This window comes from Setaria italica, chromosome IX (assembly GCF_000263155.2).
Source record: "Setaria italica strain Yugu1 chromosome IX, Setaria_italica_v2.0, whole genome shotgun sequence".
Taxonomy (NCBI): Eukaryota; Viridiplantae; Streptophyta; class Magnoliopsida; order Poales; family Poaceae; genus Setaria; species Setaria italica.
This window is the reverse complement of record NC_028458.1, coordinates 48,571,155-48,598,842: the sequence shown is the minus strand read 5'-3', so window position 1 is coordinate 48,598,842 and position 27,688 is coordinate 48,571,155. Positions and strand designations below refer to the sequence as shown.

At 49.8% G+C, this 27,688-nt stretch overlaps 2 protein-coding genes and 1 non-coding gene across 5 annotated transcripts; 1 reads left to right on the top strand and 2 right to left on the bottom strand.

Annotated features, from left to right (window-relative positions):
- Window positions 1-73, bottom strand: TRNAA-AGC. The gene has a single exon. It is a non-coding gene; the product is annotated as a tRNA-Ala (tRNA).
- Window positions 74-266: 193 nt separating this feature from the next.
- On the top strand, window positions 267-7,295 carry LOC101775152 (BRCT domain-containing protein At4g02110). Of its 3 annotated transcripts, none has more exons than XM_004986977.3 (10): window positions 267-405; window positions 529-618; window positions 701-805; window positions 904-1,005; window positions 1,278-1,362; window positions 2,520-2,586; window positions 2,678-2,722; window positions 2,826-5,978; window positions 6,209-6,425; window positions 6,579-7,295. In XM_004986977.3, exons 1-10 carry the CDS (start codon window positions 307-309, stop codon window positions 7,149-7,151), a joined length of 4,536 nt encoding a protein of 1,511 aa, XP_004987034.1. In that variant the 5' UTR covers window positions 267-306; the 3' UTR covers window positions 7,152-7,295. The 3 variants fall into 3 exon arrangements, with proteins under 3 accessions (XP_004987034.1, XP_022679278.1, XP_022679279.1); XM_022823543.1 differs by having other exon boundaries at window positions 6,567-7,295; XM_022823544.1 differs by having other exon boundaries at window positions 6,586-6,709.
- Window positions 7,296-17,048: 9,753 nt separating this feature from the next.
- On the bottom strand, window positions 17,049-20,213 carry LOC101760132. The gene is made up of 3 exons (XM_004984582.4): window positions 19,821-20,213; window positions 18,965-19,425; window positions 17,049-18,862 (listed from the first exon to the last, which is right to left on the bottom strand). Exons 1-3 carry the CDS (start codon window positions 19,884-19,886, stop codon window positions 17,521-17,523), a joined length of 1,869 nt encoding a protein of 622 aa, XP_004984639.1. The 5' UTR covers window positions 19,887-20,213; the 3' UTR covers window positions 17,049-17,520.
- Window positions 20,214-27,688: the final 7,475 nt, after the last annotated feature.

Sequence of the window (27,688 nt, the reverse complement as noted above, 5' to 3'; positions counted from 1 at the left end):
TGGAGATGCGGGGTATCGATCCCCGTACCTCTCGCATGCTAAGCGAGCGCTCTACCATCTGAGCTACATCCCCTTTTGGTTAACTGACTGCTGAATTAATTATTCAAACAAAAACATATCATTTCATTTCCCTCCCAAGCCGAGATCCCAATTTGATTTCCCTCCCAAACCGAGATCCCGCGACCGGCTCTCGAATCTTCCCCGGTAAGCCACGCACGCAGGCACGAGCTCGGGCACGAAAAATCCCCAAACCAAAACCCCCCCCCCCCCCCCCCCCCCCCCTTCCCCCCCGTCCTGTTCCCCGCCATGGATTCCTCCGGCACAGACTACGACATCGGCGACGAGCACCTGTTTGACGGCGTCCGCTTCTTCCTCGTCGGGTTCGAGAGCGACGTCGAGTCCCAGGTGCGCCCGTGACACCCCGCGCCTCATCCTCTTCGATTTTGTAGCCTCAGTTTGGCTGCGGTTTGCCACGATTGGCTTGATTTATTCCAGTGGCTGATAAGTTCCGACGGCATCCGTTTGCAGTACCGGTCTGAGATGGAGGTGCGCGGCGGCGCCGACGCCGGGTCATTGGGCAATGGGTGCACGCACGTAGTCGTGTCGAACCTCTTCTACGTGAGTTGGATTTGCAAATTGGTCTCTATATGCCTTGGCAGCTTGGCTGGGGGACGGGCTGTGATTTGTTTTTGCGGTGCAGGATGACCCAACGTGCGTGGCCGCGCGGGCAGAAGGGAAAAAAGTCGTCATCGATCAGTGGGTGGAGGATAGCTTGGATCGCGGGGTGCTTGCTGATGTTGATAGGGTGAGTTTTTGCTGCTAATTGTTCGGGCACTTCTGCTGCCATTTCTGCATCAGAGCCATGGTTTAGTTTTGTGACCTGGTTATGTTAAGCTTTTGCAGGTTATCTATTGGCCGGTGAGACATTCGAATGGAATACCTGGTGCACAATCACTGCTCATTTGCTTGACAGGTTACCAAAGAAACTATCGCGAATACATAATGGTAACAGCCTTCCAGTTCTATCTATATGCTAATAAAAGTAATGATTTCACACAATGAGATATCCATAGCCATAGTATAAACGGTTTGATGCACACAACACAGAATGCCGCACTTTTTGGAACTAATGTGATGCATAAATTTAGTTGCATTTCTTATATATTCCTCATTCAAATAGGAAATTAATGTGATGCATTCACATTGAAGCTCTTGGGTACTGTACTTGCGCTTGTAATGTAATTTATGTCAGGTGATATCTTCTAATTGTTATGCAGAAAATGGTTTCTTTGATGGGAGCACGATTCTCCAAGTCTTTGATAGCAAATGTTGTGACTCACCTTATTTGCTATAAATTTGAAGGTGTGTTGTTTCTTTTATCTGTCAAGCCATGACATACATAACAATCGATTAGTTCTGCTGCTTTTCCTTCCATGGAACTTCATGGCTGTTGCCTTGTACTCTTTCCTTTCCAAATTATTTGTCACTTTAGCTTTATCTTAAGCCAAACTTGTCTAACTTTGACCAAGTTTATAGAAAAAAGTACCAACATCTACAACATCAAATTAGCTTCTTTAAATCCATCATGAAATATGTATTAATAGTGCATTTATTTGGTATTGTGGAAATCAACATATTTTCTTATAGACTTAGTTAAAGTTAAAGAGGTTTGACTTAGGATAAAGCTAAAGTGATTATGGGAATGTTTGATTGTAAACTTAGTTTGCTACACATTCCTGCTTAAGGCTACTTAGGTTAGTCTTGCCGTACTTTTGTGGCAAGAAAAATAGAAAATTGACCACCTATCCTTAGACAAAGTTAGGCAAGAAAATTTAATGTATGACAAGTGGGCAAGTGACTAAGAAGTTAGGCGGACTAAGTTGTGGCAGCAAGCAACGAAACACTGACTAGAAAAATTGTAGCTGCCTAAGGTTAGTCGTGGCAACCTTAGGATGTGAACCAAACAGGAAATATTATTTGGAACAGAGGGAATACTTGTTTAACAAAGCTATCTTTTAATAGGTTGATGTCTTCTTTAGTGTGAGATGCAATGTGCTCTTTAATGATTCTAAAGATTAGTTAAGAGTTTTATATCCAATTCTCAATGGCAGCTATGTTTCCAGTTTGGTCATAATGGACATTTGTTGCTCGGCATCTGTGTTTTTTGGTTGTAGGATGCGATGATCCCATAACAGTTTGGACCTTGCTCCTGTTTAATTTTTATGTGAACCGGTTCGCAAAAACAATTGCGAACCATACAAAGGTTTAACCTCACCAACCATGTTTCCTCCTTTTGTGGTACAGAACTGGAGGAAATTCGTAACTAATGACCAGAAGTTATTATTTGTACATTAAAAAGCATAAAAAAGCATCAAAGTAATCCAACAACATAAATCATAACATGTCTATTACATGTACGCTTTTAGTCATTTCTTTCTTTTTCTATGCATATATTGATACTACATAGTTCTTTTATTTGTTGTATGAATTTGACACCTCGATTTTCCATATAATGCAAGGCGAGAAGTATGAGGTTGCGAAAAAGGTGAACATCAAACTTGTGAATCACCAGTGGTTGGAAGACTGGTATTTCAAAACCACCTCTCCTGACTTAACTAGAAAGCCAATATGTTAACTGGATTGCTTATGTTTTGATTCATCCTCTTCATTATTTCAGCTTAAAGGCATGGGAAATTCTCCCAGTCGATGATTATAGCAAAAGGTAAGTGACATTGTAGGGTTTGTTCTTTGATTTTTTTCTAGTTTCCTGATTTCACAGTATTAGAATGCACTGAAAACTAATTCTGGCTATTTTTGTTATTCAGTAGCTGGGAGCTAGAATTAATGGAGGCGCAAGCTAATGACTCTGAACATGAAGCAGAAGCTGCAGGTCCAAGGTCATTAAGCAATAGGTCCAGTGTCAGGTGCACTCTCAACTCAAAAAATTGCAAGGAAACTTTTGTGAAGTATGATGTCGATGCACGAAAGCGATCACCTGTAATTCCCAGTGGTAATAAAGAGGTGGTTGTGGGAAGGAATTTGAACAGCCCTGATCATATCTTGAAGACAGAAGATGCAGACAGCAAGACACGTGATATTACAGGCCAAAGCAGTGCTAGCTCTATGGTTCCAGTTTCTGCTAAGGCTGATGTCTTTGCACGCATTCAAAGTCCACTGGGTCATATCATGAACGCAGAGGATGCAGACAGCAAGAGACATGATATTAGAGGCCAAGGCAGTCCTAACTCTAGTTTGTTGGCAGTTTCTGCTAAGGTGGATGGCCTCTCACCCATTCAAACTTCACTTGGCCTCAGTCAAAAGAGAGATAATTCTGTAGTAAGGAACAACAATAGCCCGAATCTGCAGGAAGCTGAAAGAAAACATGTTGGTGCAAGGACACAGGATTTTGCAAGTGGTGTTCTAGGCACTAGCTCAAGCAAAATGACTGCTTTTAGTAATCATCATTTAGATACCTTAAATAAGGCCCCGGGCATTCTAAAGGGCCACACAGATCATGTTTCTGGAAAATCTTCTGCCAGTCAGGATCATATAGATGTTACTAAAGTCCCATTGTCCAGCCCCTTGAGAGGAAATCAGTCTGCGGATGAGCTTGATTCATCAAAAGTTGACAGATGGCAGCGTCACGAGAAGTGTGCACCCTCAGGTATTCATATCACAGCAGCTGGTCGGTCAAATACTGATGACAAGCTCACCAATCATGAGTCCAATCCAAAATCAGGAGGTGATTCCAAATTCAACAGCATCAAGAACACAAGTAACTCTAAAAAGGCCTCTCGGAAGTCTTTGTTACCAGAAGTGCATTCAGTTAACCATATGCAATCACCTAAGAGGGCCGAAGATAGCACACTGCGAGCTGACTCCAATATTTCTTCATTAGAAATGGGACATCAAAAGGTTTTTGAGAATGCTGACGATCAGAGCAAGAAAGGCAATGAAAATATTAAGTGTGTGGATGGACTAAATGGTGCATATGCTCAGAAAAGGAAGATCTTAGTCTCCCCAGCTAGCCTAAATTTGCAAAAGGAAGATCTGGTGTCAGAAACTGGTCCTTTAGATTCTCCATTTGCGAGTTGGCTGAGTGATGCATCTGACGCTGAAGCTAATGCTGTTAATTTTGGAAAGCAGCAATTTAGCTTATCTACAAGCAGACAAAGAAGATCTAGGAAGACCTCTCTCAAGCATGGTGGTCTCATTAATGGAATCAAGCTTCCTGAATCGTCTTCAAGTGATAAGAATGTAAAATCTTCATTGAAAGCAAGAATGTCACTGAAAGCAATGGTAGAAAACAAATGCACCAGGACTCCTTCACCCGCTGTTCAAGATGGAAAGACAAGTTTCTCCTTTCAAAATAAGGATGGGGAAGATACACAAGGTAGTGGTAATGCGGTGAATCAAGATTGCTTGCATGAGATAGGAAATCTTCGCACAAAGGATCAGGCACATGACAAATCTGTACATAATTCAAGTAATTCACATGTCGTTTCCTCTTCTGGAAATGTTGGCACCAAGGTTACTGATCCACTCAAGGTCAATGATTACGAAGAGCCAGTGGTGTCAAATTCTGAACTTGAGAGGGTAGTGTCTGATGCCAATGTGAAAGACAAAGAAGACGCTAAACGATTACAAGACACTTCAAGCAATGTTCAGGGTGAAACCAGTTATTCAAAGAAAGTAGCAACTCCTGAACGAAGGAATGCAGGTGCCAAGAGGCCTCGAAGTGCTAGTATTGAGGCTGAAGGGTCAGCTATTAACAGTGGTAAGAAAGTAGTTACTGAATCCTGGCCTGCTGAAGTGATTCCTCATGAGAATGCTGATCCAGCCTCCAAAAATGGCTGCACCATGGCAAGTGCAGCTGAACTCAAAACAAATCCTTCAAAGAAAGCACTGATTTGTAGAGTGACAGATACTGTTGCAAAGAGGACAAGGAATGCTTGCGCCAAGACAGATGACACACAAGTAGCTTCTAGTTTGGAGTTCAGTAAGGTGATTTCTCAAGAAAATATTGAGGCAAATCCCAAAAAGTTTTTTGACACCGGAAATGCTGATGAACAACAAAGAAATTCACCTAAGAAAATACCCAACACCAGAGTAAGGAATACAGCAGCGAAGAGGTCACGGAAATCTGACATCAACACCAGCAATGAACCGTTAGTTGACAAAACTGGGACAGTGGCAACTGGTTCATTGTTTGATGACTTGTTTCCTTCAGACAATGAAGACTACCCTAAAAAACTTTCTAGTTGTGCAAGTGCTAGTGACTGTGGAACACTTTCCTCCAAGACTGTATCGAATGGCAGAACTAGGAATGCAGTTGCCAAGAGGAAAATGAAAACTGTAGAAGACAAATCAGGCAGCAAGTGTGGCAAAGTTGGTAGTGTCATTGCATCTGTAGCAGAAGCTGTTTCATCAAAGAGAACTGAAGAGATTTCATGCAATAGCAACAAAATAACCACTGATCAGGACTCTGACAAATCCAATAAGGATGTGATAAAAGATGCATCCGGATTGTTTTGTCAAGATTCTGGTACGGTAGACAAGCAAGGAGGATCATACAATTTTAACTTGAGAAGCAGCAAAAGAAATAAAGCTCTTACTTCGGATCATGAAAAGGAGAACAGACTAGACCATAGTAATCTCAACTCTATATCAAATAGAACTAGCAGTTTGCAGTCCAAATTTGATGCAAAATCAATTGAGAAAAGCACACGAGTGCTCAGTGACAGTGAGCACCAAGGGGTAAAAGTAAGTGAATCTGGAACCTTGATCGTGAGTGAACCTGCATTATTTATTTTAAGTGGAAATCGTGAGCAGAGAAGGGATTGTCGCTCAATTCTTAGACGGCTGAAGGGACGAGTTTGTAGGGATTCACATCATTGGTCATACCAAGCAACACATTTCATTGCCCCAGATCCTCTCAGGAGAACCGAGAAGTTTTTTGCAGCAGCTGCAGCAGGCAGGTTAGAACTACGATCTTGGTTATCCATGTTCCATCTTAAAATACTTGTTCACATTTATTGTATGGTCCTTTTTCAGTGACAGATATACATGCAAATATATGGCTTAATTGACCAAATCAACTTTACTTGCTAGTTTATTATGCTAACATTTTATCAAGTGTTTTGGGATTGTGTAGTAAAATTCTGTCTTTTCACAAATTTGAATGCTCACAGCTTCTTTCTCCAATTAGGTGGATACTCAAGAAAGAGTACTTGACTTCGTGCACTGAGGCTGGCAAGTTTGTGGATGAAGAACCATTTGAATGGTTTGGTTCGGGCCTTAATGATGGAGAAACAATCAGCCTTGATGCTCCTAGAAAATGGCGAAATATAAGGCAGCAGATGGGCCATGGTGCCTTCTATGGAATGCAGATTGTTGTCTATGGACAGCTCATACTACCAACGCTGGTAAGAGTTTTTGCTTAATTAACTTATCTGGCAAGCCTTATGACACTATGGTGTCTGTGGAAACTAATTCACATTGTAGGCCAATCGTCTATTAACTTTATGCTTGGCAGTCTGATTTTGTTATATTCACTCTAAAATTAGAGTTCTTGCCAGGATACAGTGAAGCGCGCGGTAAAAGCTGGTGATGGCACCATTTTAGCAACATCGCCGCCATACAGTCGATTCCTTGACTCCGGGTTTGATTTCGCTGTAGTATCAGCGAGCTTACCAAGAGCAGACGCATGGGTTCAGGAATTCATCAGGCATGGTATTCCCTGTGTCAGTGCTGATTATCTGGTTGATTACGTCTGCAAGCCTGGCCACCCCCTCGACCGACATGTTCTCTTCAAGACAAACGATCTGGCCAACAAGTCCCTTGAGAAACTCATGAAGAACCAGCAAGAGATGGCCACGGATATGGAACAGTCGGAAGATGAAGAGGACGATCCGGAGGACCTGAGCTGCTCAGCGTGCGGGTGCAAGGACAGAGGAGAAGTGATGTTGATCTGTGGCGACGAGGACGGTGAAACCGGTTGTGGGATCGGTATGCACATCGACTGCTGCGACCCTCCCTTGGACGCTGTACCTGACGATGATTGGTTGTGCCCCAAGTGCGCTGTGCCGAAAGCCAAGAGAAAGCCTACTAGAGGCACTGAACGCAAGGCAAGAGGATCCAGGCGAAGGTGATCTTCTGGTGTTGATGTGTCCACTGCACACCCTTGTTTTATTGAACAGAATAATGTACTAATAACCGGAGCCATTGTAAAGTTCTCAGAAATGCCGGCTCAGCATTTCTTTGATCATGTAATCATTTTTTTATGAGACTGTAAATGGAGCAGTGCTGGTGCAATGCGTATCTGCAGTTTCATGTGCCGTCTCTTCTGCTGCTGAACGGACAGGCGATCGCATGTCAGTTGGGCCGGCAACATCCGAGCAGCCAGGCAGGACCGGGCTCTACTTGGGCCTCTGGCCTGGGTCGCTTCACAGGAGGCGCCGTGTACAGTGTCCACCACCCACTGCAGACTGCAGTGCATAGGATCGAGGCACGGTTGTCAATTGTCACGCGATCCCATGATTACCGTTCTCCTCGCTTTCAACACCCTTCACCTTTCCGGCTTTCCATCCTCATCCGGGGCGTGCCATCATGAGACCGCACGAGCACAAGCGCACGCTCGCTCCCCCGATTCGGGAACCCTCCCCGTCCAATACCCCTCCCCGTCCCCGATCGAGCCGGGCAGAGCCGACTTGGCTTGGAAGCGAGCCAAAAGAACGGAGCAGCAGCGAAAGCACGTTGGTTTGGCACCGAAGCGACCGGGTGTTTCTTTTCTCTACCCCATTCCCTTCCCCGTGCCGTGCGCCGATCCGGCAGTTGGGCACGGACCTTTTCTTCCAGGCGCCGCGAGCCACCATCTGATCCGATCGACCGATCCGCCGATCATCCTTTGGCTCCGGCCGCACTCAAAGCCGCCGCGCGCTTTCGTAGGGCTGCCCGGGAAAGCCACTGCAGCCATCACCTTCTCCGCGCCCGGGCCACATGTGGCGACGACGCGAGCGAACGCGACGGGTGATGCCACCGCGATCCTTTCCCCCCACCTGCACTCCACTCGCCTCGCCCAGTCACCCGGTACCCCCACAGGCCACACACGATCTCTCTCGTATCCTCTTGCGATCCCGGTATTGAAGAGGAGGCAGGAAAGGGGGCAGTAAAGATGGTCTCTGGCCCGGGCGAAGCAGCAGCAGCGTCGTAGGCAGGGCAGGCGAGGCATGCATGCGCGCCCGCTGGAAAAGGGCGGGCAATAATCTTGGCGCAAGTTGTGCTGCGGCCCGGGCCGGGCCTGGAACGGGAATTTCCCCGTCGACCTGTCGTTTTTGTTCCCGATTGGTGCGTTCCCTATCCATTACTCTCGTTTGCCTACACCTCGGAAGGGCCCCCGGCTATGGCGATCCATCATCCATGATCTGCCCCTGCGTACGACAACATCTGCAACAACCTCAGACCGAACCTGTGGGGCTTTCTTCGGCCATGGAGCGCTGCCTTTGGCTGTGAGCTCTGAGCTTTTCGCCCTCGTCGCTGACAGATTTGCATGCAATCCAATCCACTCCACCCACGGTGAAACAGGCGTCTGCATCTATCGATACACACAAGACTACGTTGATATAGGAATTGATCAGTATCATTGCTAATGAATGACCTATCACGAGACGGAGACTATTTTCTTTTCAACGTACAAGAAAGTCTCCACCCGTGGCCAGCCACGCCGCTGTCACGTGTGTGACCAAAAGGAGGACACGGAGAAAAACCCACACACATACAACCCACACAAGTCTCGTCATCGGAGGAACAGGCAAGGCATCAAGGCAAGTACAGGCTACAAATCCCTTGCTTTCGTAGGTGTCCAGCGGGGTTTGCAGGCCTAAGGTCAAGGCGGCCATGTGCGGCCCGCCCCCACTCGCACGTGCCGCCCAGCTCCTCCCTGCTCGCCGCCGATGCCTGCCCCTCCCGCTGGAACGGGATGGAATCCGATGCGTGCCCGACGATAATCATAGTACCACATCCATCAGCATGCCATCACATCACCGTGATGGGCTTTGCTTACTTTATGCTAACCCCGTGGCCTTTAGCTGCCAAAACCAGCTCGATTTGAAGTGAAGATCGAGCAGGAGCATGCCGGAGAGGGAGGAGAAAGGAAGGAATTTCGCCAGCCGAAAAGGTGCTTGTGCAATTCAGCGGCTCATTATTGGTTTGGCCTCTGTCCAGATCTGATGGGCCGGCGTGCGTACGGCCGTGATTGTTTTTGGTTACTGGTTGGGAATTAGATGAGTTGGTTAGGCTTGAATATCTTCAGCGCCATTGCAAGTACTATCCACTCTTGTGACCGTACCGTTATGCTCTTAGTTACTAGGGTAGTGTTCAAGGTTGCCTTTTATCTACGAGATCACATCAATTGAGCCTCTACCTAGTTCACGATCGAAAAAAGTGCCGTCCTTTTCTATTATTGGATATTCCTTTTTCTCTCTCTCTCTTTTTCTATATGAATGATGAAATGCTAGTTCAGGGGGTCCTATTTCTTCTTTGCTCCACCTGAAAATGGAGTTTCAACGCTTCTACATTGCCGATTCATACGCTTGAACATGGCGATGGAAATGCGCTCCTTCAAAATGTCAATGTAAAAAGTTAAAAGGATTTAAACTTGCTTCATGGCATCCACGCCGTGTCCATAAGTTGTACGCTACATGCACGTATCGTGAGAGAAGAGGGGACAAAGTGTTGGAGGAATCATATGCTCTTTGTGATGAGCGAGCTAGCCAATATAATGCACGCATTGTTCAGATCAGATGCCGTTCACATGAGTTCCAATCATGTCCATTGGCCAGCCACAACGCTCCTTCACATGACCTGACCCGGCTCAAAAACGATTCACGGCTGTCCCCTCCACTCTTTTGTGCCCATGCTTTCCATCAATGCACGCCCTCCATAGATTCTTGCCAAATGATGAATTGAACTCTTTTGCCCCAGAGTACCAATTAGTGGCCGATAGCCCGTTACAAGTAAGTTTGGCTGTGTTTTGAAAGGATTAGGACAACTTTTATCAGTGTAATTGTATCTTGAATTTGCTCTCAGTTTGATGGTGCCTTTTTCCTGTCACGTGCTGCTGCCTCGCACGCACGTACTCTATATCCTCTTCGATCTTCTGGGGAACACGTATGGATGGAGAAATTAACACCTCTGCTTTACCTTTTTTCCCCCCCTCACCAAGGACAGTGTGGTCCTTGAGAGATTTATGTACGTGCCCTTCTTTGCGCAGCTAGCGGTTACTGTTGTTGGACAGCCTTTATTTCTTGCATGGTTGTCGCATGTACCTTCTTTTCATGTGAAAAATATTAAATTTCTGTTGCATGGCAAGAACTGATTGGATTTAAGAAATAGAACAAAATATTGTAGCAGTTTAATTTGAGTCCACAACAGAAATACAAATGGATATAGGTGATGTTCTGGTGGTACTGCTGATTGACCACACTATCTGCCCACTACTTGTTCTAGCTGTTATAATACTGTTACAACCACTAGTGGTATGTGCATGGCTCTGAACCACACCCATCAGTATGATGCAGATATAGGCATCCTAGGCTGACAGTTCATCAAGTCCAATTAATAAAAAGGCATTAGCAAGATACTATAACTCCACTACCAACCTGTGTACTGTAGGCCATCAATCAGCATGAACTTGCTAACTGGTCTGCATTTCAATAGAGAGCTAGTATGTGTAACTACTACGCTTTATTCAGCAAGTCAGATTTGAATCCAAGTATGTATATGCTTGTTCAATTGTATATATCTGTATATATCTGCAGCTTGTGCTCCATGCTGACGCAGTAAAAAAAAATGGTGAGTGTTTCTAGGCTGTGAGTGGCCAATTGGAGCAGGAGGAGATGTACGGTATCTCTTCTGCATGCATGACCAGTAAAAGAAGCGATGAGATAAGATTGTATAGTGGCCCTGCAATCTCCATGCTAGGAGTATCTTCTCCTTGTACCCAAACAATGGATCGTTTTAGACGACATTAAATATTACCTGTCGCACAAGTTGGAGGCCGCCGATTTGTATATATCACACGCAAATTGGACAGGACCATCCCTGTGACGTATGCTCTGTAGCAGCTGCTAATCTTCCTGCCTGATAGCCATTAGAAGTACCCGGCGATGCAATTTTTTATGGCGCAGATCGCCTTGTTTGGGTACCTGAAAGATTCTGTGCGTGGTAGCAGCTCGGCGGCTCCCCGCTGCACTGGTACCCAAGTTACGGGGCTAAAAGAATTTCAGAGCGCAGGGAGGCACGCACTAGCGCAGGCAAGCGTGGTCCATGCACTTGCTCAATCGCTTAGCCGCTATCTAAAATTTTAAGGGCTTGGTTGTACAGTGCGTGTACCTGCTCGCGTATTAAACCTGTGATAATTAGTCTGTCCGAGATGATGCGTACATTGCGAAGCAACTGATGAAAACTGGTGGTTGTTATTGCGGTTTAATGCAAAGCATATCGTCCTGCTTGCAGCTAGCGGTCCATCGGTTGATCAGCCAAGATTCGTTGCTGTAGTAGTACTGATTGATTATGGACGCGTGACAAGGTATGGAAATTAAATTTATCATAAAAATTCCATCGGCTGTTGATGAAGCGATGGAGTGCAGTCTAGCTGGCGGACACGGCCCAACTCTCGTCTTGCACTTGGATCATTCAGACTGGAATCACTGGATCCAGTCTAACCTACGTTTTAAGGTGCTGTGCGCACGCATGCATCGAAGCACTGAGCACGGCGGTCCAGTTCAGTATGCGTCGAAATGAGCTCTAGTACAGTAAACACAGAGCGGCCGGCAAGCAGGTCAGTGGAGCACCAGGATCTCGACGATCAGAGCGAGCTACTAGTCATGATAGCCTTTCTCCCTTGGTTTTTCAGCCGGGACGCAATCCAATTCGGAGCATTCGTAAAAGTGCTCCGAAATAGCCATGCATGATGCCACCCCGTCCTCTCCTCCCCTCTCTCACACGGCCACGGGCCACCGGCCGGTGGCGGTGCGCAGGTGCCTCGAAGACAGCGGGAATAAGGGGATGGTTTGGAAAGCCACGCGCTGACGCGCGGACCGAACGACCCGGCCCTCGTCCCCGTGCGGGCATGTCGTTGACATGCGCGCGACCTGCTTCTTGCTGCCCGGAACGAAAAGAACTCACCAACCCCCACGACGCCGACGCCGACGCGCGTGGCGAGCCGTAAACTACTGCTCCTCCACTGCAGCCTTGTTCGCCGGAGAGGGTGAAAAAGGGCGCCCGGCTCCGCGATTTCCACGCATGGTGTCAGTGTAAAAACGGCTTTGCTAGCTCTGCTGCATGCATGAGTCAATGGCCGGCCAATCGTGGCTGGACAAGTGCTGCCTGCGTGGGACCGGGGGAAGTGGTCAGACTAGGCTGCTGCCGGCCTGGGCGTAGGGCGCCGTGGCCGCGCGCCGTCGGATCGAGGGAACGCGTACGAGGGGATGGACGCGCGTTCCGGCCGGGTCACGCGTGTTGGGTGCTGAACGAACTTGCCCGTGCCACGTTCCGTTGGAAACGGGTCTCGCGTACAGCTCCTAGAAAATATGCTGTGCGACCGTGTAGCGTGTACAGAACTGTTGGTTTCGTATTACGGCGAAGCTGCCCCGGGCGATCCCGTCCCGGCTACGGCAGGGCCGCCTCCCGTCCTCACCAGGAACGCGACTAATTTTGGATCGACTCGATCGGCGCCGTCAAACTGAAGGGTTTAGGGTTACTATTTTGCCGGCTGGCGCCATTCTCTGTAAAAGCTAAGTAGCAGGTAGCTAACTGGTAACTTCATCCAGATCTCAAGAGATCTACGTATGCTGCAGACGGACACGGACTGGTGGTTTAACGCCATGTCAGTATGTCACCTGGACGCGCCGTAGCCCGTAGGGTGCGTACCGCAGCTCGCAATTTTCAGTGCGTATACCGGCGGCCGATCGACCGTTCGCTCTCGCCTGCGAACGGCAAGCCCATGTGAAAACCGCGAGAGGGCCGGGCGGAGGGAGGCCGGCCGAGAGGAGTGGGCGGCCGCGATCCGGCAGGCGGATCTGTCACGGTGTGTCGTGCACGGCAGGGGGTGCCTGCCCCCGGCAACGGCCATACGAGCCGCAACTTGCCGCCACAGTATACTTCCTACCCCAAGCAAGCTCCTCGACGCAGGACCGTACCGAACCCTAATGTCAATGATCATCAACGGCCTCGTTCCGGTGAATGAGATCAATTGAAGGCGGCAGCGGCGATCTACCAACTGTAGAGCCTCCGATCGAGAGCGAGCTGCCGCAGCAGATTAGACACAACTAGCAGTCTAGCACATTGGACTTCCACAAATAGATCGGCAAGCCGTTGCATGTTCTCGGTCCGTTGCCGGCTGGGCGCGACGCCGTGGCCGTGGAGCCCACCCCCCGCACTTCGCCACAGTGCCGCGCCATGCGCGCCTGCTGGCCAACTGCCCAACTCCAGGCTCATGTCATGTGCCGGTGTGCGTGCCCAACCGGCCGGGAGGCTGGGTTTTATGCCCTTGCCATGGCATTTTCGAACCAAACAAAATCCGCCACGCGCTTCTTTTGTTTAAATGTTACTATAACAAAGCCAGTACTCTTACTACGAGTGGTATTTCTTGACCGGCGGTTTTTCAAACTTTGCATCTCTGTCTCTCTGGCGGTCTGGCCTCCGGGCAACGTGGTCAAACTAGTATTTCAGTCGGGGCCGCCGGACAGCTCTGTCATGCCCCGTGTTTCCTTGTGCCATCATCACCCAATCATCGACCGTCCATCCGTCTCGACATCTTGTCACGGCGCCAGGGCACGTCGTCTCGGACGCTCCCTGTCCCTGCCTATCTGTAGAGTAGCCTGCGACCGCGTGCCTCTACACGTCGTGGCATATAAATGTTTTTCCGATATCATCATAAAGCTTTTGTCGTACAGTAGCGGTTCGGCGACGGATGCACGTATCAGAAAATGGATGATGGAGCGTTTTCGTGAGCCAAGTGGACACGGCCGGTGCGTGATCCGATCGGGCGATCACGTACCCGTGCCCGTGCCGGAAAGCTAGATTTCGGCGGATCCCTCTCACCCTTAGTTTAACAACCCCGGACGGAGCCGGATGTGGCCGGTGCGCCCGAGCTGTACGTATTCGAACCGGAAACCACACAAACGGGACCAAATAAACAAAAGCGCCCCTGCGTCCTGCCACAGGACTCGCATATTTTTTTGTGTGTTTGTTTAAGTCACCGTCACCGATCCGTTGTACGATGCCGTCACGTTGCATCATCAGGACGGGACGGGTCGGGTCGGTTAATCCCCTGCTCAGCCAGAAGGAGTAAAAAGTAACCCGAGTACCTCTCCGTGGTACGAGACATTGTTTTAGCCTAGTCGGCACAGACCATCCATCACCAGCAGCAAGGCTGCAAAGGGGATCCAACCATACATCACGCCACGGCGCTGCAGCAATAACACAAGCTCCCTCCTTCCTCGCTGGCCTAGACGCAGGGCACGCAGCCTACGCGGTTGCGACACTTGTGTGCCGCGGATGCAGTAATAAATGGGTAAAACAAATGCACAGTTTCTTTACGTACAGGTACGTACACAGATCAGTAAAAAGTTAATCATGCCTTCCTGCTAATCTGCTTGCGGGTTAATCCGGACCGGCATGGGATTAGTAAAAGCTAATTAGGCATGCTAATGGCGCTGTACCCGCCCCTCCCCCCGCATCAGCTGATAAATTTCTGCCAACCCGCCCCCACCAAAGATTTAATTGATCAACCCTCCACAACCCGCCCCAACCCATCAGTTGCTAATTAAACATTCTCGCTCCTTTAGCACAGTTTGCAGAAAAAGAAGAAATTGCATGCATCAGTGGCTCATTTGGCACAGTTTGCAGATGGGATGTACATCTAACAAAAAAGAACTAGGCTGCCAATAAATTACAAACAGAATTTTCTCAGCTCTCCAGCTTCCATGTTTTCTCCATCATTACAGTAAGATTTGGCACACTCAATGTTTCCTCCGCTCTCCATCAGCAACTTCTGGAGCTTGAAGAAGGGGGACACGTGGAGGACAACATTGTCTGATTGTCATTGTTTTCTCCATAGAGCGCATTAAAAATGAAACCATTATCACAAGTTCACACACGCCAAGCACAAACAGGGCTCACAGATTCTCCTCTTTTCTCAAACAAGCATTTGTCAAAAAGTATCACAACATGGATCTCAAACTTTAGTGAATAATGACGAGAGAATAGAGACTGTAAATCCCATTAGCGCAGAAGCATAGCTACACAATTGATTCCTACAAGTACAGGGAGCATTCTACTAAAACATCAAGCAATCAGTTGCTAACGGATGTACCAACAGCTAACTATGAGCTATGGTGATTCAGTCAGAGATTAGTAATGCTGAACAAAACATGAGCAGGGATAAGAAGTCTGACCGTGCAAAGGATCTTAAAGGATAAGGATAAGCTTCTCAAAATTCCCTAACTCACTCCTAGGCCGCACACACAGATAAAGATCATCATGTCATGTGGGTACAGATGCAAATATATTCATCTCAATCTCTCTATAGAATTATTAATTTCCGATGTGTACAGCCGGTACACATGCCTGCCATTTGGTCGCTGAAAGTCCCTCCAAGGGTCCATTTCTTTCTTTGACTTTTCACTCAAAATAAAGTGCTGACTAGAGATAGTGTCAACAAAAGGAAAAAACTTGAAGACAAAAGCTGTCTGTTCTGCAATGAAGATGAATCGATCCAGCACTTGGTTTTTGAGTGTGTAGTAGCAAAACAAATTTGGGGGCATGTTTCCGAGAGTTTAGGTAATGACTGTGGTAGCTGTTTTGAATCCATTGGAAAACTATGGCTTAGTAATAAGAAATTTGTTGTAGCAAATATGTTTACTTCTGCTGCCCTGTGGTGGCTATGGAAGCTAAGAAATTGTCTGTGTTTTCAGAATGGGCGATGGAAAAATGTGGCTTGTTTACTGCAAAGAATAGTAAACCTAGTCCACAATTGGAGAATATTGTGTCCAGCCGAGAAGAAGCAAGAGCTGGAGCAAAAGCTAGACAGGTTGAGACACTTAACAGGGCAACCTAGAAGATTGGCAGCTGACGATTGCGCAACCTTGTTTCCCCTTTTGAGCAAACTGTGCTGTAAACGTTTTTGACGGTCTTTGTTGATAAGTAAGACTGGGGCTATGCCCTATAACTCTAAAAAAAAATCACAGGCCAATACTAGCGCGGCTCCAGTTCACGCATCATGTCAGCTGATTAGTTTAATCTAGCAGTTTGGAGTCGCGGGTGGTGATTGGCCGGCGACGGACGGCGGAGATCACGTCGGATCACGGGTCGCGCTAACCACGCGTCCACGAGCCGCTGCGCGAGTAGCCTAGTAGATATTCCCGTGACGCCAGCAGCTGCGGCGACGGGAGTGAATTCTTGCGACTTTCCTCGCGTCTGCAGAGGCCATCACCCTACTTCACTTTCAGTGACCACACGGAGGGCGGAGCTGTGAAAAGTGGAAAGTGAAAAGCCTACACACACGCTGTAACTCCGGCGCCAGGGCCACGGGATTATCCATGACACGAGGACGCGCCCACGCCCGGCGCCGGTGAAAAGGATATGGCTTTCGCTTGCTTGCAAAAGCGAGCAGCGGCGGCAGGCGCCGAGAACCGAGGGGCATCTAATCTGCCACCACGCTAGATCGCATCGCGTCGCCCGACCCCAGACCCCTCTCTATCATCTATCCACAAGAACAAGACCACAACCGCCTCGCAAGGCCACAAAAGATGGCAGAAATGGCAGGGGAGGGGAGGACCGGGCCAGAGAGAGCAGAGTCCCAAGCGATCGTCCACTGTGCACCATTTGCGGGCAGCTTTAAGAGCGACCCCCCGTCCCCGCACTCTGAACGCGTTGGCCCGATGCGAATGCGACCCAATCACCCACAGACGGGTGAAAACAAAGCCAGAAACCACAGGGCAAAATAGCAATGATATTAACGCAGCACGGCAGTAGAGGTTATTGAGGGCAGTATGATCATTGGGCCCGGTGCGGATTCTGAACTTGGGGTAAAAACCATCAACAAGGGGAAAGACTGTACACGGCTGCTGCAGCAGCAGCTAGCAGTGGTAACCGGAGGGAGCAGGTTTCTGTGTAAAACCTGCAGGATGAGATAACAACGGCAAGGAACTAGTACACGCACAGAACTAACAGCACTGTAACAACTCACATTCATGAAGATGCAGCCAAAATTTACCGTCCACTAGATCACCCCATCCTGCATCCCAACATTTTTGCACTCGCCGTTTTTTTTCCTCCCCAACCATTCCAATTCCACTTCCCCCAAACTGTACAGCAAGTGAGTTGGACGACCAAACAATTCAAACCCATCTCCCCTTTCCCGCCACCTCGCTGGATCTCACGTTCCCATCCGTCTCCGTCTCGGTGCACGCCACGTCGCACATGTCATGTGTTGTGTCCAGCAGAGCGCCATCAGCATCAGCAGCTCATCGCCTCGCACTTCACCGGGAGGGCACGGTCGAACCCGCCGCCGGCGCCGCGGGACAGCAGGGTTCCCACCACAGCCATGTCGCGGCAGAACACCCCCTGGTACACCGGCGCCGTCGAGGTCACGGCCACTGGCGCCTTGGACACCGTTGGAACGGCGGCCGTCTTGGGCTTCGTTTTCGCCTTGGGCGCACGGCCTGGCGGGCTCCTTGGACGGACAGTCTCCGTGGTCTTGGATTTCTCAGGCACCGGCTGCGGTGGTTCTTGCTTCGCAGCTTCCTGCTTGGCAGCCAACGCGGCGGCCGCGGCTGCAGCAGCGGCCGCAGCGGCGTCCTTCGCCCTCTGCCTCTCGGCAGCCTCCTCGTCCAGCACGGCGGACATGACGAACGAGTACCCCTTCTGCAGCATCCGGTACAGCAGCAGCGCGGACATGCGAGCCTGGTCGCGCACCGCCTCGAGGTCGCGGTGCTCGTCCACGAGCTCCAGGCGTTCGCCGAACACCACGGCGCGGTCAGGCTTGAGCTTCAGCGAGAGCAGCAGGTGCGCGCGTTCCAGCTCGGAGCGCGTGCACCCGCGCCGAACGCCCAGTAGCAGGTAGTAGTCGATGTTGCACGCCTCGCCGGCGGCGACGCGGCTGCGGAGTCCCTGGATCCGGGCGGTCAGCTTGCGGTGAGCGCCGGCGATCTCACGGTACCGCACGCCACCCTGTGGCCGCCACCGCGGGCCTGGGAGCTTGCCGTCCCGAAGCGCGGCATCGTAAAGGAGTTTGAGGTGGTCAAGGTCACGGAGGCAATCGGCGAGCGCGCCCACGGACTGCAGGAGGTCGGCGCGGGCACGAAGCGCTGGGATGTAGGCGGGGTCCAGGGCGAGGGCGCGGTTGCAGTCCGCAATGGCGTCGGCCGGGCGGCCACCGGCCTGGAACGCGGCGGCACGACCGACGAGGCACGCCGCGGCGAAGGGGTGCGGCAGCACACCGCGGCGTGCCTCGAGGATCTTGGAGAAATGGCGGACAGCCTCGGCCGGCAGCCCTGCGTCTAGCGCGGCCATGGCGGCCGCGCGGCGGCGAAGCAGGAGCTTGACATGCGCCAGGAGCTGGGACACGGCCTCCGATTCCATGGCCGGGATAATGAACGCCGAACCGGACTTTGACGTTTTCCCCGATGGAACGGTGGCGACCGCGGCGGCGGCGGCGGACGACGTGAAGCTATCGTCGGACCAGCAGACGCTCTCGCGGCGGAACGCCGCTGAAGCGAGGCGGCGGCCGGTCTGGAGCAGCACCATGGCGTCCTCTATGAGGCCGAGGTGGAAGCAAGCTTGGCCCAGGACCAAGTACCTGTACATGGGCATCAATCATCAGGAAATCGAAATCTGTAGGATTTTGTCAAATCGAGAAATCATCGGTCTTATGGAGTGTGCAATGCCCATGGTTTCGTACCTCCATTGGGTGTCCGTGTTGGGATTCTTGGAGAGGCCGGCAAGGACGCGGCGCTTGAGTTCGGAGATGTCGAAGCAGCGGAAGGAACGGACGGGCCGAGCGTCAGGCTCGGCGTCGTCGGAGCGGTGGCGGTCGGGCGAGAGGAGCTTGGCACGGGAGATCGTGCCGAGGTCACCGGAACCGGAGGACAGCAGCGACGCCGCCGACGAGGAGGAGGCGGTGTCGTCGCCGGAGCAGGACTTGCCGCAGCTGGGGATGTAGTCGCGGAGCATCTCGGCGACCTCCCGGTAACGGCGCAGCACGAGGAGCGCGCGCGCCCGCAGCTCCAGGGCGGCCTCCATCCGAGGCGACAGCTCCAGCGCCGCGTCCACCAGGCCGAGCGCCGCCACCGCGTCCCCGCCGCCGGACTCCGGCGCCGCCACGAGAATCGCCCTCGCCTCCCGCAGGTACTTGTCGATCACCTGCCCAAAACGGAACAGGAACATTAGATTTCCGAACCTCAGGAAGCTTGACCCTTGAACAGAGAAAGCTTGACCCATCTGAGAGGACAAAACAAACCAAACAAAACCAAAACAGGACAGGCGGACAGAATGCGCTGGAATCCAGCTGTTCTTGTGCGAAACAAACAAAACGCACGCACAGCGAGCTTCAAAGATCCAACCCGTTCTTCGCCGTCCTGGCATTTGCTTGGACGCCAAGAACCAGCAGTCAAAGGGCTCAATCTTGGCATTAGTGCAGTACCAAAAAGAGAGCAGCAGTTCTTGAGCACCAAGAAACATTCAGGTGGAAACGGAAACCGACCCCAACTCAGAGAACGGAGGCAGCGCGCAGGAGGAGGACGGGAACCGGCACTGACCTTCCTGTTGCTGAGCAGCCACTTCCTCTTCTTCTCCGGAGCAGAAGAAGGCGAGGACACCGCCATTGCCTCCCTCGCATCAATCGCACAGCCCAGCCGAAGCTTGAATCGATCCCCGAGGGGAGGACACCTGACAACCCACACGGAGAGGGGAAGAGAGGGGGAAGCCCGGTGGGGGCGGGGGAGAGGGAGGAGGAGCTTGGGATGCCGGAAGGGGCCGAAGGGCAATGGAAGGCAATGAGGCAAGAGGAGAGAGGAGGTTATATATACGGGGTGCCAATACTAGCTCCCAAATCTATCGCGGCCTCGGCGTATTTCCTAAGCTTTTTGTGTGCTCGATTTGAATCGAGTGGGGAAGAAATGGGGGTGGGGAGGAATACAATGTAGAGCCAGACGGAGAAATGCCAGCTTTGACTGCACTGCGCCCCACTTCCTCTCTCCCCTCTCCCCTCTCTCTTCTCCCTGCTTTCCCTTTCAAAGAAAGCTTCGATCCCTCGCCATCCTAGCTGGCCAAGATGCCTGTCCAGCGACACCTCTCATCCACCTCAACGCTCCTCGTCGCAGGACCAGTAAACTAAAATAAAAAAGGCCTCACAATTTCAAAAAAATTGAAAAAGGGTCTCGTGTAGGGTGGTGAAGCTTTTAAAAGGGCAGAAACCAATCGTGCTGCCCCACTACCAGTCCTCCTTCTTCCTCACACCCAACCATTTTAGCTTCTTTTCCTTCTTTTCTTTTTCCTCCCGCTATCTTTTTCCCATGATTCGTTTATTCGCTTCCTTATTTTAACTTATCAGTATTTAAAGCTCGGAGGATCACATTACCATTTTAATTAAAACAAAAAATCCCAGCCCTCAAAACTGAGCTAGCCGTTGACCACCCTTTTCAGCTCAGGCACATGTTACACACAAACATACGCACTTCGTTTTCCTTTTTTTAGCTTCATTTTTGTTGTCGCCAGTGCAAATTAAAGCTGGAGAAATCACGCGTACTACTCACCTACCGAATACGTATACGGGGTTATGAGTTGAATCACCCAAGGCGCAAATACGAGGCCGCGCGGCACTCATAAATACGGGGTACCGCTACTTGCAGGCTGGCTCCCTTCATATCCGAGTCCGCGTACTTCCTGTCGAGTACAGGTACTCAGATGCGTATACGAAGGCAATAAATCCGAGTAACTACTGACAACAGGTGGCCTTGCTTTCGGCATAGACACGGCACGGGGAGAAGGCTTTTCTGTTCGCTGCCAAAATACGGTAGGCGAGCAGGGCCGCGCACAGTCAGTGTAGGAGTACGTGTGTATGCGTACGTATACCTTCTTTTAGATGTACTGTATACGTGCAGGAACGATTGGGGAAACGGGCGCCATAAAACGTAAACGCTCGCCGGAACCGGAAGTCTGGTACAAGTCCTGCCTGCCGGTTACTGGAAAACGGCGTGCTTGGCTGCTTAAATGGGTTCCGCAGCTCTTTTTTTTTTTCGAGTGACAATCCGGTACCGCAGCTCATGTCGGAATGGGGAGCTTCCTGGAACAGACTCTTTTTAATCCACATGATGCGGAGATTATCTTGGTGATAATTGAAATTCCGAAGCAGGGCATGGGGATTCCTTTGCTTGGAATAATGGGAAGTCTTGCCATTTTGAGGGATGTTTGGTTCTAGTCCCTATCACATTAAATATTTAGATACTAATTAGGAGTATTAAATATAGATTAATTATAAAATTAATTGCACAGATTGAGGCTAATTCGCGAGACGAATCTATTAAAAATTCATATTGCGAATTAGCCTCCATCTGTGCAATTAATTTTATAATTAGCTCATATTTAATCCACCTAATTAGTATCCGTGGAACCGGACACACCCCTCACTGTCCGCAGTGCTTACAGACATCACTCGGCCGTTGAGGAGCTGAAAGGGCAAGAAGGCCCTGTTGTCGGATGCCGAACAGAGCAGTGCAGGAAGGGAAAACTGGCACGACAGGGCTCGCTTCTTGTCGCAATTAGCGGTGGATTTGACTGACCGGAGCTAGTTACAGAGACGCAGATTTTGGCACGGTGCTTAGTTATCGCAGCAACTATCTCAAGGGTATGCTGTATGCACGGCACTTCATGCATGGAGTCTGGTAGTTGTACCCGATCGATATGTGCGATGGCTGTCTCAGCAAAGTAACAATTGTTTCGGGGTCACGGCAGATCGATCTTTAGCACCCGCGCGATCACGCGCGCGCATGATGCGCCCTAGCCTCTAATTCCTATCCACAGCACGGGAATCGGGAAGGCGTAGGGGCTCCAGGCCGGGCTCTGAATGATGCAGCGCAGCAAGAGTAGCAGTGTACGTACACGTAGCGTTAGCGATGGCGCTGCACCGCCGTAGCCGTAGCCCAATTTATTGCCGGCGATGGTTCGGCGCAGCTGCCGCCGATGATGGATCGGACGCAGGGACGCGCAGCAGAGTAGAGTGCCGCAGAAGCAAGAGCGAGCCGAGCAGCGGCGGCAACCACTGTAGCTGTAGCTGCCACCACGCCCAGCAGCTAGCTATACACCAGTAGCAGCGGTACACGGCGACGCCCCACCTCTGCCGTGCCGGCCTTGAATACCCCCCTCTCCTTTTCCCTTCCCCCCGTAGCCCCTACCGGCTTTACCCCCATCGCCATTGAATGCCCGGTGGTCACATGTATGCCTGCCGCCGAGGCGCCGAGGAGATGTCAGCGTCGCCCCCGCCCGCTTTACAGCCGAGCCGGAGCCGAGCGCCCGAGCCCACGTTCGCGTCGTCGTCCGTGTCCGTTTCTTCGCTTCCTCGTCCGCCCGCGAATCGTCGCGTTCCATCGTCCAATAGCTCTCAGTTTGTTCGCTTCCGATCTCTTCTCCGGCCAGCTGCTTCGCTTCGATCGTATCGCTCGAGGAGACCGATCCTGGGTGCGTACGACTAGCGGATGGACATACGGATATGTATGGGCGACCGTATGGACGAGACGACGACGTAGGCGGCGCGAGCATACGTTGCGTCAGTGATACTCCTCCCGGGGACAGGGGTCAGGGAATATAAGCACGCACGCAAGCAGTAGCTCGATCGATCGATCCGAGGCAAAGGTCGCCCTATCATTGGAGCCGGAACGGGGGAGAGCATCTCCTACCCATCATGTCTCCATGTTCTGCCTATTCCGAGGCTCTCTCCGCCCTCGATCGGTCGACCTGTCGCGATGCTCGTTGCTCGTTCGTCAGGTTCTTGCTTGCTCCTAAAGCATGCCTAGCTGCCCCTTTTGGGGCTCCGTATCGCGTGGTTCCTCTCTCCGAGCACGTAACGTAGGAGTAGCAGTGTGCAGAATAATGCTCTAGCTCGGCGGCGGATCGATCGAGTTCGCAACGTGCCGTTGAGCGGCCGAGCGTGCACACGCTTCCTTTCTTTCCATTCGCGTACGTTGATGTCTGCTTTGCGGCGAGAGGTCGCTACGCTACGTGATCGATGTGCAGCAGCGCCGTCGTGTCCAAAGGGTTCGGTTTGCTGTTGGTTGGGGAACTGTGGAGGGTTGGCGCGTACGCGTATCGACCCCTACCCGCGCGGGGCAGCGCGTGTCACCGCGGCGAGCGGCACGGCAGCGACCATCGGATGCCCTGCGCCTGCAATCCCGGCGCCTGTCGCCGGGCAGGATCGATCCAGTATCTCGCTCCCGCCTTCTTCAATTCCCTCTGGCCTCTGCACACTTGCACAGCACTGTTTTCTTATTGGCTCGTGATCTTTCATACTGATACTGTAGGAGTAGTATCGTATTGCGGGGCAAGCTCGAACAAAGTCAATGCGCGATTATTAGCTCGGCTCTAACGTAATGCGAACTGGATAAGTGCCCGGATAGTCGTCGGGCACACTCCATGTCACCATGCAGTATTGTACTCCTGCATGCGGGCTTGACTTACTGTAGAAAATACCAACGATCTGCACCTGACCCCCATTCTACATACCCACTTGCTACCAGAGTAACAGTACCCTCCGATCGCTTCTGCTTCAGGTTTTGTCACTTTTTTTTATAAAAAACGGGAACTTCTTCAGGAATTTTCAAAAGCATACGCTACGATCGATGGTGGGGGCCAATGCGGCTGGCTTTGTCTACGTGCCTGCCATGATGGCCGAGCACGTTGGCGCCAGCTGCCGACCTGCGAGTGGCTCTGCCCCCATTGGCCAGTGGTGCTTTAGGACAGGTAAGCCTACGCCAACAAACAGCTTGTAGGCCCTTGACCAAATACACATGGGCATGGCATTGGTCTACGTGTACCAGGCTACCAGCTGATGATGGGCCCGGGACGACACCCTGTCACTTTTCACACTGGCATGTGGGGCTCAACAGTGGGAAACTAGGAATACACTAGATAGAGTGTCTTCCCACACGCACACCATTGGTCAATTAGTCAATATAAGCCGCGGCGCCAGCCGTGTCATGAGCAATTGAGCATGTAGCTAATTAAAAGGCTCAACTACTGTTAGTTGTCCCCGAGTATGTTGGCCGTCAATTGCTCCCCAGTCCCTAGTGCTGAGATATGATCCATTTCAGAATTGAACAGTAGGTAAACTACTTCTGTACAGTATGACATGAATAAAACCGTTCACAGCTTTTGTCAACCAATATTAGTGTGTACAAATCCTAATGATTGAGATGCATCTGTCCAAATGCGTTTGTCGTAAACTCGTAATTCATGTGTTTTCACTACAATTTTCGATGATATTTGTTACAGAAGGCAGTTTCAACCAACAAACCATATGTTACAATTTCGTTCCATATTAGCTCTGCGCCTCTGCCCATTGACACATGACCCACTCTAGAAGAGAAGATGATTACTAGCGAAACCCTTTGCGATATATGGTGTAGAATAGATGGTTACTCTTGTATTTGTAGATACAAGTGGTACAAGTTGGCATTTTTAGTTTTAAGCACTCTTTTGTGCATTTTACTCCCTCTATCTACTAGAGGCAACTACAGCTGCTGATTTGTAACACAATTTATTCGTAATTTTAGAGTCAAGTAATCTAACAGTGTTTCTTGTAGCAGTATTTTCACACTGTCAATCTTTGATGGCATGTTTTTTCATCATGCACCACAGCACTAAAAAAGTTTAAAAGGTTGAATTCACATGTGAGGTGTTTCCTTAGAAAAGTTCTGCTAAGAGTATTTTGTAGGATTAGGTGCTCATTACATGTACTTTAGGGCTCTACACCTGCGTCGCGCTTGTGTTTTTTTAATTAAAGGGTTGGCAGAAAAGAGAGCCATACCTAAATGTAATTAGCTGCTCTTTTTCAAAGCATAATTGCACCGGTACGTTGATGTGTCGTGCTACTGGTAGAGGATTCATAATCATATAGGAGTACAAGTGTCACCCTAATACGAGCGTTGAATCAGTATTTAATCAGATGATTTGATTGGTTAATCACGTCGGTCTGGACCGGTTGTTTGTTTAAATGAAAGCACCAGGACATCAAGGCTTGAGGATCAAGCGACCAATTTGCCATCATTTTCTCAGTTGTTTGATTAATTGGATCAAAAAGTTATAGGTTAAGCGCAGTGCGTTATTCACTAGAGTTGGCTAGATGTCGATAGACATTCGATTATATGCAAGTGATCCGTCATTATCATGACTAATTGTAGCTTGGCAAAAAATTTTGATGAGATAGGAGGGTTGTCCCCTACAGGTGTAGCTTGACAAATTAACACCATGCTATTGCTTGCTAGCTAGCTCTGATTTTTCATTTGAAGAACAAAGCTAGGCAGCCTTCCTCGAAGTTGCACGCTAGCTTCTTGTATTTCATTTTCCGCTATATGTCAAAATATCCCTTTATATGATACATTCTGAATCAATATATGATGGTAAGTTGGGTGCACTTAACCGCGTCTTATGGAGATGGAGCTGAAAATTACGTCTGCAGTTTTGCAATACATTTGCTTTTTCAAGTCCAACTTTACAAAAACGTTTTTTATAATTAACTAAAGCGAAATAATGTTTTTCATTATTGCTCCAGTCAGCTAATTGCGCTGACACAGTGCTTGAATTAAGATATATGCTAGCCGCTTGCTATTACTAGTACCAGAATGCACTGCGTCAGATCATCAATTAGCTAAGTGAAATAAGACTTCATAGTACTAACCGCACCCCAAAACATAAAGTATCAGTACATTTCCTGCACGCCTACCTTGCTGAATGCTGATTACCTAATTAAAAAGATTTCTCACATAGCGCATTAATTCTGTGATTTATTCTCATATGTCCTAGCTACTTGATGCCCCTGTCCTCTTGCACAGCCAGATTCAATTTTCTCTGACTAGCAGATCTTATGAGTACATTTTAATATCTTTCTGTAAAATAATGATTGCACAACTGATGCATCATTCATTTTGAAGGACAAGCTAGTCTAAACACTAAATGAAGTTGATGTACCAAACATATCATGCAGATGCATATATAGTCTAATTTTTTAAATAATTGATGCACCGAGTATATGGTGCACAGTAGTGACCAACCACAGAGCGAGAGAGGTGGTTGATCAGGGAGGGTTATCCAAAGCCATTACAGGAGCACGCTGCGATCTACACTGTGCAGATGTAATTTTTAGAGAGAAGGTTTTGGCTTTTGGGAACAAAATCAGTTTATGCCTGTTCCTTCCGAAAGCTGTGACAGCCGCTGTACTTGAAGCTAGTAGAAACTAATCCAGGACAACTTTCTTACTGGTTTTGCCGTTTACCTCTCTTTTTGCCTCCTGCTTATGCTTATCTGCAATTCTTTTTTTCCATTTGAAATGCCTATGATGTTTATTTATAGGTTTTGTTTTTGCCTCCACTAGAATCGTTTAACAAAGTTCATGAAAAAAAACTTTTTAAGAAAAAGAACTGACCTCTACAATTTGTGTTCTCCCTTGACAAACACATACGTACTGTATACAGGTTTCGGGGCCTCAGAAGAACAAGATTAACGAGGGCACTATTTTATTGAAGCTGTAGACTGTTGAGAGAGCCACGAACCAGAGAAGTTCATAATTTAAATATCCTAAATTCCTATAGCGATTAAAATAAGCCGCGTAGAACAAAAACTGTATGGAATAAATGCAGCACTTGACAAACACTAGCAGGAATCTTGTTCGGCTAGGCCGCTAGCCATGCAGCAACCTGCGACCCCCCGGCCAAAGGCGGTCTCCCCGGTGAAGCCCCAGGGTCAAAGCGTCGCGGAAAGTTGCGCGAGAACAATCTGCCTAGCCTTCTGGGCCGCAGCTAGGCTGGACATACATGTAGGCAGCAGTAGGCTCGACAGCCTAGAGCTTGTTTAACCCCAGCTACTACCATTCCTAGCTCTGAGCTCTCCATGGCTCCATGCTGGCATGCTCGATCGTGTAGGGCACCCTGGCCTCTTCCGATTAAGGCGCGCAGCTTTCTTGTGATCTCGCCTCGTCCTTTTCCCCGCTTCTCGCTGCGCCGCTGGCCTCTCTTTCGGATCCTCGTCTTTTTCTTTGATCGTCGTCTCAGCCCTGACTCGCACTCACTGACCATATCCATATGCATCTACAGCTGCCGTCCGTGTACATGTACACGTACACTATGATCCGCTGCTGGATTCGCCGCAGTAGAAGCCGGGTACTGTCACGAGGCACATTTCTTGTTTCTGCGCGCGTGCGTGCACCCCGATGAAATGTGCACGAAATGACGAAATCAATATGCACGCAGGCTAGCTGCAGGTGCTACGACATGGCACTGCAGAGATTGCTCGCCGACACCGTGCAGGGGAGAGCAGCTGATCCTACGCTGCGGCGAAATTAAATGCCCGTGTGCATGCGCCGCGGCTCGGTCGCCGGGCGAGCGACGTGTGCCGCGAGCGTGATATGGATCGATCCATC

Excerpts from the sequence above, each read along its gene's own strand:
- LOC101775152 (XM_022823543.1), top strand. The coding sequence starts at position 307 with ATGGATTCCTCCGGCACAGACTACGACATCGGCGACGAGCACCTGTTT. Across the intron at positions 406-528 it reads AGAGCGACGTCGAGTCCCAG|TACCGGTCTGAGATGGAGGT; the intron begins GTGCGCCCGTGA and ends ATCCGTTTGCAG. Across the intron at positions 2,587-2,677 it reads CACCAGTGGTTGGAAGACTG|CTTAAAGGCATGGGAAATTC; the intron begins GTATTTCAAAAC and ends TCATTATTTCAG.
- LOC101760132 (XM_004984582.4), bottom strand. The coding sequence starts at position 19,886 with ATGGCGGTGTCCTCGCCTTCTTCTGCTCCGGAGAAGAAGAGGAAGTGG. Across the intron at positions 19,426-19,820 it reads GGCTGCTCAGCAACAGGAAG|GTGATCGACAAGTACCTGCG; the intron begins GTCAGTGCCGGT and ends CGTTTTGGGCAG. Across the intron at positions 18,863-18,964 it reads AACACGGACACCCAATGGAG|GTACTTGGTCCTGGGCCAAG; the intron begins GTACGAAACCAT and ends GCCCATGTACAG.